Source organism: Calonectris borealis, chromosome 9 (genome assembly GCF_964195595.1).
Source record: "Calonectris borealis chromosome 9, bCalBor7.hap1.2, whole genome shotgun sequence".
Taxonomy (NCBI): Eukaryota; Metazoa; Chordata; class Aves; order Procellariiformes; family Procellariidae; genus Calonectris; species Calonectris borealis.
The window spans coordinates 18,952,552-18,965,173 of record NC_134320.1 but is presented as its reverse complement, the minus strand read 5'-3'; the positions used below and the strand labels follow the sequence as shown (position 1 = coordinate 18,965,173).

The 12,622-nt window shown below is 64.0% G+C and overlaps 2 protein-coding genes across 2 annotated transcripts; both read right to left on the bottom strand.

The window, feature by feature from the left end:
* Positions 1 to 2,123: 2,123 nt before the first annotated feature.
* On the bottom strand, positions 2,124 to 7,037 carry CHRNG (cholinergic receptor nicotinic gamma subunit). The gene is made up of 12 exons (XM_075157699.1): positions 6,995 to 7,037; positions 6,441 to 6,580; positions 6,291 to 6,335; positions 5,972 to 6,081; positions 5,720 to 5,875; positions 5,339 to 5,436; positions 4,356 to 4,559; positions 3,959 to 4,073; positions 3,582 to 3,696; positions 3,027 to 3,231; positions 2,791 to 2,924; positions 2,124 to 2,709 (listed from the first exon to the last, which is right to left on the bottom strand). Exons 1-12 carry the CDS (start codon positions 7,035 to 7,037, stop codon positions 2,542 to 2,544), a joined length of 1,533 nt encoding a protein of 510 aa, XP_075013800.1. The 3' UTR covers positions 2,124 to 2,541.
* Positions 7,038 to 8,053: 1,016 nt separating this feature from the next.
* CHRND (cholinergic receptor nicotinic delta subunit) lies at positions 8,054 to 12,218 on the bottom strand. Its single transcript, XM_075157646.1, has 12 exons — positions 12,149 to 12,218; positions 11,225 to 11,370; positions 10,983 to 11,027; positions 10,774 to 10,883; positions 10,513 to 10,668; positions 10,163 to 10,278; positions 9,728 to 9,928; positions 9,277 to 9,388; positions 9,040 to 9,154; positions 8,616 to 8,817; positions 8,405 to 8,517; positions 8,054 to 8,319 (listed from the first exon to the last, which is right to left on the bottom strand). Exons 1-12 carry the CDS (start codon positions 12,198 to 12,200, stop codon positions 8,137 to 8,139), a joined length of 1,551 nt encoding a protein of 516 aa, XP_075013747.1. The 5' UTR covers positions 12,201 to 12,218; the 3' UTR covers positions 8,054 to 8,136.
* Positions 12,219 to 12,622: the final 404 nt, after the last annotated feature.

Here is a 12,622-nt window from a genome sequence, read left to right as displayed (position 1 = left end):
GCCCAGCTGCACGTCGCGTCCACCTCTGCTATTTCATGTGATGCCCTGCATCTAAGCTGCTGGTGTGAAGAGTGCAGGCTTGCTATTAAATCTGAAAATCCTGCGGTCCTGCTGTGTTCGCCCTTAAATACGCTTTGCAAGTGCGCTGTGGAAGAGCCCTTCCCTGGGAGGCTGTATCTCTCCTCCCGCTGCCACCATGGTTGAGATTTGGAGGAACTCAGCACTGGTTCCTCTTGCTCAGCCTTGAAGGGAGCGAGCTGGCTGGGGTGTGGAGTTTGTCCTCTTTAAGGCTACAACTTTTCCCGAGGTCAGAAGAAAAGCAGTGTTCGATCAGTGCCAAGCACCAGGTTTGGTGCCTCCTATGGCTTGGAGAGGGATGGAACCAGACTTCTTTGAGCAGGGCTTTTGGGCTGTGGTCTACTGTGCCCCGCTAATAAGAGTGGTGAAAAGATAGCCATGGGGTTGTCTGGGCGGGGAAGGAGCCTCTGTCACGCTCTAGAAAAAGGTTTCAGATCCTCTTTGTTCAGGAAGTAAACCTGGAGCTGTGGGAGCCCCAAATCTGCGGTGAGTCATGACCTTCCCTACTCTCCTCATCCTGAAGGCTTTGTCCACCTTTAAAGTTCCTCAGATCCCTACATAGTGGCCTTTAGGGAAACCGGCAGGGCTTTGAAGCCCTTCAAGCCCTGGAGTCCAGCCCTGGGGCTCTTCTTTCCCAAGGGGATGCTGGGCCGTGGTGGGTTCATGGGCCCTGGGTGTCTCTGGCCACGGCTGGTCAAGTGGGGGCTGATGGCTGGGCTGGGCTTGGCTGGGGGGCTCAGGGAGTGGTGGTGGGGGTGCGCTGGGTGTCTCTGAGCTGGACCTAAGCAGGAAATCTGCTTCCCAGCCCACAGAGAGAAGGGAGTCCCTAGTTTTGGAGGGGAGCAGCTGGGGAATGCTTGGAGGATGATGTTGCCCCATCTTAGTGCTTCTTGATGGTGCGTGGGCACATGGGGCTGATGCTGGGCTGGGGGTGCTATTCCTCTCTCACTGCACTCCCCCCAGCACCCTGCTAGCTCTGGGTAGGTGACCTGCAAGGTGTTCCCCCACTGGATCCTGCAAGACACATCTGCTGCCCGAGACGTGTGGCATCCCTGCTACTGCTTTTGTTTTTGTCCTTGTCTCTGGTGTGGTGCTAAACCCCAGGGACCTCCGGAGGACGGGTAAAACCGCTGCTTGGGGATGGTGGAGAATGTGGTCTCAGTTGCGTGGTCCTGGCAGGCTGGAAGAGCTCGTCCCTTCCGGGCTGTGCTGTATGGACATGCTGGGGATGGGGCAGGAAAAGCCACCTTGCAGAGGGCATGGGCAGGCTGGCACAGCCAGAGGGTGGCTCCGGGCCATGACCAGGCTGAGGCATCCAAGAGGTGATGTCTCATCTGCTGGGCATTTGCCTCCCTCCTCCATCCGTGCCCTCTGGCAGGCAGCACCAGGAGCCAGCCGCGGCCAGTAACCAGCTGGTTTTCTACCAGCAGCAGCAGAGGCAGCCGGTGCTGGGACAGCGAGGCTGGGGGAGACAGAGCACGTCCCGGAGCCGGGCGCAGGTGGCGTGAGATGGACCACAGAGGAGCAGACGCTGCCTGCCGCCGTTCCCAGGCTGACCTCCCGCATCTCCCCCGCCAGCAGGGACAAAGCCGCGGGGGCCCCGAGGTCAGTGAGGGGCACGGGGGGGACGCGGCATCGCTGGGATGGGGGGAAGGGGCCGTGCTTGACGGAGATGATTCCATGGGGCAAGGAGGGCCGGCAGGGGAGGGAGTCATGTAACGATGCTCATAGCAGGGTGGTTGCCAAGGGGGGTTTGGTTGCCCTGATGGCCCTGGGTCTTCCCACCCCAAAGCTGCTTGCTGGGGAGCAGGGACAGCAATTCAGCTGCCCCCAAGAGCCATGGCCGGGGCAAAAATGGAGGGAGGAATTACCTGCCCCTAATCCCATCCGTGGCTCCGTTGCTGCCCCGGGATGGGAGGCTGTATACGTGATTCCTGCCCTGTTGCCACCATTGCCATGGCGAGGGATGCCAGGGGCCCCATTTGCCCTGGGCTTGAAGCTGTGGATTTGCAGTGGGGTAACGTGGCTGTTGCTGCCAGCACTGGTGCATGGCCCATCAGATGCCTGACTCTGCTCCGGTTCCCCCTTGTCTTGACTCTCAGCACCCTTGTGAGGTGCTGGGACAGGACTGTGTGGCTTAGAGCCTGCACGGGTGGCACATCCAGCCTGCCTGAGAGGGGTAACCCCATCAGTGGGCATGCAGCAATGATGTCACGGAGGCTCGCGAGGCTGTCGCAGGCTTTACTTCCATGTTCAGCACAGCATGGCCACCCCGTGTTCGCCCCTTCCCCATCACCACCACTGCTGGGGGGTGGCAGAGCCCCACCACCCCCAGTCCTCTGTGCTTGGCACCAGGAGCGGCTGTGCCCGCAGGGATCTCAGCCAGGCAGGCTGGTTTGGGGGCGTCCAGCCCCTGGCTCCGGCGGTCCCGGCAGCAGGAGGGCTGGTGGGCGCCTGTGGGCATCACTGCGGCAGGTACTGCTTGGGGTCCCCGGGGAAGGGCAGGGCGGGCACCTGGTTGAAGTGAGCCATGAGGAAGATGCTGACGGTGCCGCACACGAAGAGGGAGGCCATGATGAAGAAGCAGACACGGTCGATCACCCGTCCCACCAGGATCCACTCTTCACTCTCCTGCTAGTGGCACAAGGAGGGGGGTAAGGGCTGCCCCTGCGGCCCCCCATGCGGGTCCCTCTCCCCCCAGCCCCAACTCACGCTGCTGAAGTCGTTCTGCTCCCTCGTGGCGTTGGCGATGTGGTTGCAGGCGTCCACGCAGGCGCGGATGTCAGGGCCTGCCTCCTCCAGGCTCTGGCAGAAGTCCTGGGCATCGCTGCTCTCCAGGCCACGTCCTACGGGCAGCGGAACCGGCACAGTGGGCACCAGTGAGCTCCCGGCCACCTGGCACATCGCCCAGCCTCGCGGGGAGGTGCCAACCCCCCAGGGGCACTCACCAATCTTCTCCAGCACGGTTTTCATCAGCCCATCCCTCTCCTTCTGCTTCTCGAAGAGCAGCTCGGTCCGGGCTTTCCAGAGCATGTACTCGTCGGCTTTCACCATGAGCCCCAGGGAGCTGCGTCTCCGGGCGGCTCGCGGCGGCCCCGGCGTCTCCTCTGGCATGTGCATGCCCAGGTAGCGGGGCAGGAGGTGCAGGCACACCTGGGCACAGCATCACCTGCAGGGACCTGACCCCCGCCACACCGCCTAGGGCACCCAATGGGTGCGATTGGGTCCCCTTGCATCGCCCGGAGCATCCCCTTGGGATACCCTTGTGCCACCAGGATCTGGGTGTGTTGGCACCTGCTGCTCCCCAGCGTTCCGAGTGGCTTGGAGGGGTTTGGTGGCACAGCGTGGTACCTTGGGGACATCTGGGGGGTCCCTCTTTGTGCCAGGACTTGCACTCAGATGAAGGCATGCCCGCCACCCCGCTCTGCGAGGGACACGGCCTCGGTCCCCAAATACCCACCCCATTCTCCATGTGTAAGGGGTAGGGGAGCAACAGCGGGTACCTGGCGCACTCTCTGGGACATGGAGTGAGTGTTGGGCGTTCTCAGTGAGACGTTGAGGACGATGACAGCATTCACCACGATCACCACCGTCACCACCATGAGGAAGGTCAGGTACCTGGGGAGGGGGCACAGGGCCTCACGTGGGCTTGCTGGGTCACAAGCTATGGGCATGTAAGGTCCTTCTCAGTGCCCTCCTGGGCTGGAAACTGGGGACTGGGACACGGGCACGTGGTAGCCCTGTGCCAGCCCCGCCTGGGCTGGGGGTTATTTCTGTGCCAGGGTCCTGTCCCTGGGCACTGGCTGCTGCACAGCACCTGGAGACCCCGCTGGCACAGTGTGACAGCAGGGCTGGCACCCCTGCCCCGTGCATCACTTACTTCCCAATGAGAGGCACAGCCTGGGAGGTCTCAGGCACCTTCTTGGCAATGAGGAAGAGGAAGACGGTCTGGGCCAGGAGGACGTTGATGGAGACGGTGCATTTCTGCCCACCCGCTGCCAAGGAGAGGGGAAGGCAGAGGTTGGCATGGGGCAGTGGTGTGGGCATTGCCTTCCTTTGGCAAAAAGCCCCCACCCCAAAACTGAACTGGCCAAGTCCTGCCATGAGGTTTTAACTGAGGGGTACCTGGAAATTCAGCCCCCCCCAAATATCATGGGAGTGGGTGAGAGATGGCGCTGATGGTCCCCAAGCACAGAGGGGACAATAAGCCCTTCCTCGCCTGTCGCTGCCCCGCTTGCACATCCCCGTGCCCCCGTGGGCACAGCACCAGTGAGCACCTTTGGCGGGCAGAAAGTAGACCAGCACGGCCATGGCAGAGATGAGGACGCAGGGCACGATGATGTTGATGATGTAGAAGAGCGGCTTGCGCTGGATGATGAGGTAGAAGACGACCTGCTGGTACTGGGTGTCCTCTGGGGTGAAGCGCTCCGAATTGATGATCTTCCGAGCGGGGCGGTGCTTGATGGCCCATTCGCCATTCTCTGCCACACAGCGGTGCCACGTGAGTCCCACCGCCCTGCCGGGGGCACTGGGGCTGCCAGCCCCCCAGTCCAGGGTGGGGAGGAAGGGGAGGGATGGTGATCGGCGTGGGCCCCATGGGGCACCCAGCCTGGGCACAGGGTGGGGAAAGGTGCTAGAGCCGCTGGGGAGGAAGATGAGCACTGCGGCACGTGCCAGGGTGCCCGGGCAAAATACCCCAAAAAGCTGTTGGAGGCGGCAGCCGGGCACATATGGGGCACCTTGAGCCCCTTACGTGTGGGGCTGGGGTCCCCTGTCTCCCTGCCCCCATGGCGCCGCGGGGGGAAGCTGAGCGTGACGCTGGGTGACGGCGTGCTGTTTTCCCCCGCCGTCTGCGGGAGCGATAGATTTTTCCCAATCAAAATCGCAGCTCGGGCCGGTAATGAAAAAATAAATCTCGCTGCCCGAAAAGCATTTTGTTCCTTCAATATGCAATTAAAATGTGATGGAAAACGTCATCGTTTGGCCGTGACAGCTACGTTCCCAGCATCAATCAAGCTCCCAGGAGCGGTGCTCTCCGGGAGCGGCTGCCAGGCGGTGAGAGCCCCGAGCCGGGGGGGCTAGAAAAACAAATCTCTCCCACACTCCTGCTTCCACTAATAACTTAAGTGCCCACGTAATGGCGGGAGCTGCTAATAGCCCCCACAGCCCTGCTTTTGGCAGCCACCGGCGTAGCGCCAGGCCTGTTGGGTGTCCCCCGTGGGGGGATGCTCTTGTGCCACGGGGACAGCCGCAGAGTTACCTGTGAAAGCCTCGGGGTCAATGGAGATCCACTCCACGGTCTGGCCTTCCTCCACCGTCAGCAGCAGGTTGATTTCGTGGGCGCTGTACGTCTGGGACCTGGGGAGGGACGAGGGGGTGGCACAGGATGGCATGCAGCGGGCTGGATGGGCAAAGGGTGCCGGTGTGGTACCGGATCACGCTGGCCACCTCCAGCTCTGCTTTGGGGTGCTTGGCTTGGCCAAGGTGCCTCCTGCCACCGATGGGGTGCCAGGGGACAGGTAGGTGGCACTTGTCTGCCCAGGGGCTCATTGCCCCAGGGCAAAGGTGGACATCCCATGCTAATCCCTTGTGTCCCAGGAGGACGTGCCATGGTGCCTGCGCGTGCCCAGCTGGTGCTTACTGGAAGACCATGGTGCAGTTCTGCCAGTCGAAGGGGAAATAGGTGACGTGGATGGCGCAGGCGCTGCGGTAGATGGCGGGGGGCAGCCAGTAGATACTGCCACTGGGGGACACCAGCACGTTGGTGTAGAGGGTGATTTCAAACGTCCCGTCAATGCTGGGGGGGAAAGGGTGGGCTCAGCCCCAAACCATGTCCGAGGGGGCAGCTGCCACCCCCTGTGCAGGGATATGTCCCCATTGCCCAGTCACCCACTTGTTCTCCAGGACGATGTCGGGCAGCCAGACCATGGTGGAGGGCACCCGCAGCAGCTGGATGTTGTCGTATTTTTGGGGGTCCCACTGCAGGCGATAATCCGACCATTGCTGGGGGAAGGGGAGCAAAGAGGGAGGGTCATGGTGCTCCCTGAGGTGGGGGAGCTTGTGAGCTGCCTGTCCCATGCTGCCCCCAAAATGGGCTAAGTTGGGGGCACCCACAGAAGGGGGTGCAGGTTACAGTGCCAGCCCTCCACGGGGTGACACCCTGAGATGCAAATGTGGCCCGGGGACATCCTGCTGGAGGTGAGGGATCTCACCATCTCGATCCAGACGTTGGTGGTGAGGGTCTCCTCCCGCTCATTCTGGCAAGGAAGGAAGAGGGGAGACGGCTTTAGCGCCCTGCCCGTCTCTGCCCCATGTGTGGGGGCAAATCCCATCCCACTATGGGGACCGGGGGGGTCTCTCACCAGGGATATGAGGTTGGTGAGGGTGAGCTTGAGGGTGACATCGATGATCTGGTCCCCATGCAGGGCCGGGCGCAGGTGCCGGTTGTAGTTGGTCATGAGGTCCTGGAGCAGCTTCTCCTCCTGGTTCCTACAGGCCACGCCTGGGGAGGGCAAATGCCATGGGGGCACCCTGGGGTGGGGACGGTGGGAGCACCGATGCCCCCAGAACCTGCCAGCATGGCGGGGGGGGAGGCACGGGGTGTGCATGGGGAGGGAATGCCCACGCGGGTGTTTCTGTGGGTGTGCACGCGCGGCTGTGCGTGCCTGATGGTGAGTATCAGTGTCCCCGCGTGCAAGCGGGGGCGTCTGCGTCCCCCCCACCACCCCCACTCCTCTCACCCCAGGGACCTCTCCAGGGCAGGATGTGGGGACAGTGGGCTGCCAGCATGAGGACACGCCAGTGGGACGGTGCTCGGCGCTGTACACCCATGGGTGACAAACCCCCAAGGGCAAAGGCAGGGGGTGACTGGATGCCCCCCCCCCCCAGACCTCCCCCCGGGGCGGGCACCCCTTACCTGCCAGGGTGCAGAGGGCGAGGAGGAGGCCGTGGCAGCGCATGGCGGTGCTGGGGGGCGCAGGGGCTGGGGCTCCGCTCGGCCGCCCGCACGGCGGTGTTCTGGGCCTGGCGCCCGGTGGGACAGGACAGCTGTCCCCTGCCACCGTCAGCTGTTCCCAACAGCCACGAGGGCCAGGGAGGGACGGGTGACCACCCACGCCCCCCCGCCGGCAGGGTGATGCCAGTTTGCTGGGAAGCTCCTCTGGCATTTTGTGCTGGGGGGGTTGGAATTGGGTCCGGGGGCAAAATGACCCCCGTGCCTCAGTTTCCCCATGTCCCCCCCGGGGGATGCATCTCCCTGCAGCAGAAACCTGCAGTGCCCATGGGTTATGGAAAAGGGGTGCCCCCCTGCAAGCACCCCCAGCAGTGCCCTGTCCCCCCCCCATGGTGGTGGCTGCCCCTGGGGTGTAGGGTGGGGAAGGGGCAGGCAAGTCCCACCACATCAGCCTGGGGAGTGATGCCCGCCTTGGGGGTCCAAATCCTGTCAGGCCCTATGTAGGGGGGTCAAGGGCGGGGGGTGATATTCCTGGCTCAGCGGGGAGGACGTGACAGCTGTCCTGGGCCACTGCCGGTGGGGGGACGTCAGCTGTGCCCCCTGAAACCGGAGCCCTGGCGTCTCGCTGCTGAGCCGGGGAAGGAGACACCTCTCTTGGTCCCCAGCCGGGTGCTGTGGGATGGGGTGTGCCGGGGGGGACACTCGTGGGTCTGGCTGGGGGTGATGTGGGCACTGATGGCATCTCTGCCCACTGCAGTGGGTCCGCAGGGGATGGTGCCATGCTGGGGGGCTCCATCCCCTTCCCCAGCCCATCCTGTCCCGAGTGCCCAGCCCAATGGGGGTAGCAGGGCTGGTACCACCGCATCCCCTCTGGGAAACACCCCTTCCAGCCACTGCTCAGGACACCCAACAGCACCCATTCCCTGCGTGGGCATCACCCTCCCTGGCACACACACAGCACTCAGGGTGGGCACCGTGCCCAGGGGGGGACACCGAGAGCAGCCACCAGCTCAGCACCTTGTGGTGAGAAGCACCCAGCTTTATTTTCCCAAGCCAAGATGGGTGAGCGGGAAGGAGCGGGGGGCTGGCACATGGGACCCCCCCTGCTAGATGAAGCGCTTGTTCTCCTCCCGGTAGTCATAGGGGTCTCCGGCAAAGGGCATCGGCGGAGGGTGGTTGTAGATGCCCATGAGGAAGATCCAGAGGCTGCCCACCACCAGCATGGGGGTGATGAGGAAGAAGCAGAGGCGGTCCAGGGTCCGGGCCACGCGGTTCCAGTTGTCCTTCTCCTGGGGAAGGAGCCAGAAGCAGGGCAGCGGGGGGCACAGCGGGCACAAGGAGCCCCCTCTGACCCCCCGTGCCCACGGCCCCCACCTCATTGTAGCTGTTTTTCTCCCGCATGTGCTTGACGATGAAGTTGGCACCATCAACAACAGGTTTTACATGCTCATAGAGCTGCTCCTCGCACGTGTCTGCGGGCGCCAAACCTGGGGGCAAGGGGAGCAGTGAGACGGGCTCGAAGGGGCTGCCACCCCCTCTGCTCTGCCACTCTTCCCCATGTCCCCGTGGAGGGGCTGAGGCTCACGGGCAGGGGTGACACGGCTGGCCAGCCCGTGCCGCTCCGACTGCTTCTCGAACATGAGCTCGCTGCGGGACTTGACGCTGAAGTACTCCTCCGCCTTGGCGATGTAGCCGGCCGAGCTGTAGCGCCGGATGCACGGGGCACCCGCCGGGCTCTCGGCCGGCTGCGACATGCCCAGCAGGCGGGGCAGGCTCTCCAAGAAGACCTGGGGCACGGGAGGTGGTGTCAGGTCCCTCGGCCACCCCCTCGGTGCAACGACACCTTATCCCCACCTTCTGCCCCCAACCTGGACATGCAACCCCTTGGGGTGGCGCAGGTGGGACATCCCAATGCAATGCCAGGGCTGTGCTGTCCCATGCCCTCTGTGGGGCACGGTGCCACCCCTGCACCCACCAGGTCACCCACCCCAGCCCAGCACCCCGCTCACCTCTTTGACCCAGTCGGACATGATATGGGTGCTGGGGGTGCGGAAATGGAAGTTGAGGACCACAACGCAGATCATCACCACAGCTGTCACCAGCAACATGATGAAAAGCAGGTACCTGTGGTGGGCATGGACCTGGGGCTGGCATTGCCACAGGGGCTGGGCACAGGCAGAGCTGCCCTTTGGCACTGCAGGGACCCCGCGATGTCCCCGCTGCACCCAGTGGTGCCCAGGACTCACTTGCCGATGAGGGGGATGGCATGGGAGGTGGCGGGCAGGCGCTGGGAGATGAGCAGAAGGAAGACGGACTGGGCCAGGAGCACCGAGATCACCAAGGTCATCTTCTCACCACCTGGAGAGCAGGTGAGCTCAGGGCTAAACCCAGGTCCCCCTCCCAGTGTGCCCAGTGCTGGGATTGCTCTCCCACTGTCCCAACATACAGTGCCCCATACAGGGTTTTCTATTATGGGGGTACCCCAGGGTCCCACATGGGGTACCTTGTGCCCAAGTACGCCCCTGCCAGGGTGCCTGGCTGGGATTATGGTGTCCTGCGTGGGGGTGTCCCAGTACCGTGATGTCCCCGTGCTGGGCATTAGGGTGTCCCCATGTCCCAGGACCTGGTGCAGGTGTGGGACATAGAGGTGCCCCATGGGGTGACCCCCCCCGTGCAGGTGCCGTGGGGCTCACTCACTGTCGGCGGGTAGGTAGAAGACGAGGATGGCCATGAAGGCAATGAGGATGCAGGGCGTGACGATGTTGATGACATAGAAGAGCGGCTTGCGCTTGATGATGAGGTAGAAGGTGATGTCCTGGTGCTCGCTGCTCTCGGGGGGCTTGTCAGGGTGGATGTTCTTGCGGGCCGGGCGGTGGATGATTTCCCATTCCCCGTTCTCTGCCGGGGCACATGGGACAGTGCGTGGCATGGGGGCCCCCCACCATGCCCATCCTCACCAGCCCCACCGGCACCTGGTCTCCCCGTTCCAAGCCTGGTGGGATGGGTACCAGGGTCCCAAAGCCCTGGGTACTCTGGTGTCTCTATGGCAGGGTGCCCCAATGCCAGGGTGCCCCCAAGCCCTGGACAGGGGGTCCCGCTGCCACAGGACATGGCAGAGAGCACAAGCATTACCTGTGAAGCCTTCGGGGTCGATGATGATCCACTCCACCGGGTAATACTTGCCCACGTTCGGGTCGCTATCATGCTTCAAGTGCATGCTGATCTCCAGGGCACTGTATGCCAGCGAGCTGGCCCACGGCCGGGGGGGACAGCGGTGAGGGGCTGCGCCTGCTGCTTGTTACCCACCACCCACCCACTCTGACCTCCAGCATGATGGGGCCACCGAGTCACCTGCAAACCCCCACCTTGCTGCACCCCAACAGCAAGGGAAGGTGCTGGCAGCAGCAGGCAGCGCAGGGGACTGGGTCACCCACCCTGCTGCCCACCCCTGCCCTGTCCTGCCCCAGCCACCCCCCCGGCACCTGAATTTGAGGGTGCAGTTCTGCCAGTCGAAGGGGAAGAAGTCGACATTGATGGGACAGGCACTGCGGAAGATGGCAGGTGGCAGCCAGTAGACATAGCCCGTGTCATAGATGAGGACGTTGCAGTAGTAGGCAATCTCGAAGAGCCCGTCGTTGCTGCGCCGGGAGAGCACCAAGTGATGGCGGGGCCAGCGAAGGGGCAGGGGGAGCCCTGGGCATGCCTGGGGGGGCTTCAGGAGGGGAAACTGAGGCACGGCTTACTTGTTCTCCAGGACTATCTCAGGCAGCCACAGCATGTCTGGCGGCAGGCGGAGCACCTTGATGTCCCCAAACTCGGACTTGTTCCACTGCAGGCGGTAATCGGTCCAGCCCTGGAGGGGGCAATCCCCGGGTCACCCCCTCACCATGCTGGGCCACCCTGTTGCCCGTGCCTCAGGGCACAACTGACGCTGACGCCTGTCCCTACTCACGTGCTCGAGCCATACGTTGGTGGTGAGCGTCTCGTCCGCCTCTTTCTGCAATGACAGCATGGGGCAGCGTGGGGCAGTGAGATGGCAGGGCCATGCCCAGCAGCCATCCGCCCTAACCCAGTACCCCCAACATCAGCCAGGGTTCAGGGCAGCGGCCCCAGGGCTCCCCCCACCCAGCCAGTCCCCTGGGTGAAGCATGGCTGGAGGGCACCCCACGGCGGGCACTGCCCTCTGGGGCTCACCAGCGAGATGAGGTTGGAGAGGGTGAGGGCCAGGTAGACATCCACGACCTGGTCAGTGGAGGTGACGGGGCGCACCTCCTTGTTGTAGCCCTTCTCTTCGAAGAGGTGGTGGATGAGCCGCTCCTCCTGGTTCATGCAGAGCCCGCCTGGGAGTGTGGGGTCAGGCAGACTGGGGTGGGGCTGGGGGGGTTACTGCGCCCAATGCCACCCCCCAGGGATGCTTGGTGAGGGCAGGGTGGTGTAAGGATGGAGGAGACAGGAGGAGACCAGGACACTGCATGTCTGTGCTGCCCAGGGGCATGGACACAGGACATGCGGGAATGACACACGTGCGGGGGCACATAGGCACACATGGGCATGGGACGAGGATGCGGGCACGGGCACGGAGGGACACACAGATACAGACCCAGCACACACAGGGACACACAGCCACGAGACACTTGGGTACAGACGCAGTGGCACTGTGCACGTAGGTGGATGCGCACAGAGGCACCCGTGGACACGGACGCATGGACATGGACCCGGTACGGGCAGGGACATGTCGTCACGGACGCGGTGTCAGTGTGCACACAGACAGGCAGGCACGCACAGGGACACACAGACACAGCGCACTGTGCACGGACAGATGGACTCATACGCCGGCACACAGGGACACGGGCAGGGATGCAGCCCCGCTGTGCACAGACAGACAGACAGACACATGGCCCAGGCAGGGACACGGCTGCGGGTGGCACAGCCGGGACGGAGGCGCAGGGGATGCTCAGTGATGGGACTCCGCCAGGCAATGCCCAAAATGCAGCCCTGGGGGCACTTCTGCCCAGCTTGGACCCTGCCACCATCGCCCCCCACCAACCCCATCAAGGGGGCCCAGAACCCCCCAGCAATGGGGCAACCCCGTGCCCAAGACCCTGGGGCCCTGCTCACCCGACAGCACCAGCGCCCCGAGCAGGGCCAGCCGCGCCGGCAGGTCCCCCATGCGGTGCCCGCGGTGCCCTCGCACAGCGCCAGGGCCTGGCCACCTCCCCGCCTGGCCTGGCCAAGCGGATGTCCGGCTGCCGGCCGGACCGGGAGATGGATGGTGCCAGGTGCCGAGGGGGAAGGGTGCCGGACCGGATACCCGCTCCCACCTCTCTCTTCCGGCACCCCCGTGGCCAGGGAAGGGGAGACGGGCAGGCGCAGCTGGCCTCGCCAGCCCGGCGGGTGTCAGCCCATCACCCTGCGCCTGGGCACCCCAGCACAGGAGTGATCCCTTCCCCGCTGCTCAGCAGCCCCAGCGATGCTGCTCGGGGGCAGCAGGCTCCCCAGGAGCAGGAGGGGTTGGCACCCACCGATGCCCAAGCACAGGGGTGGCACCACCCCAGCACTCGCCGCTGGCCCAGGGCACGTTCGGCGTCTGCC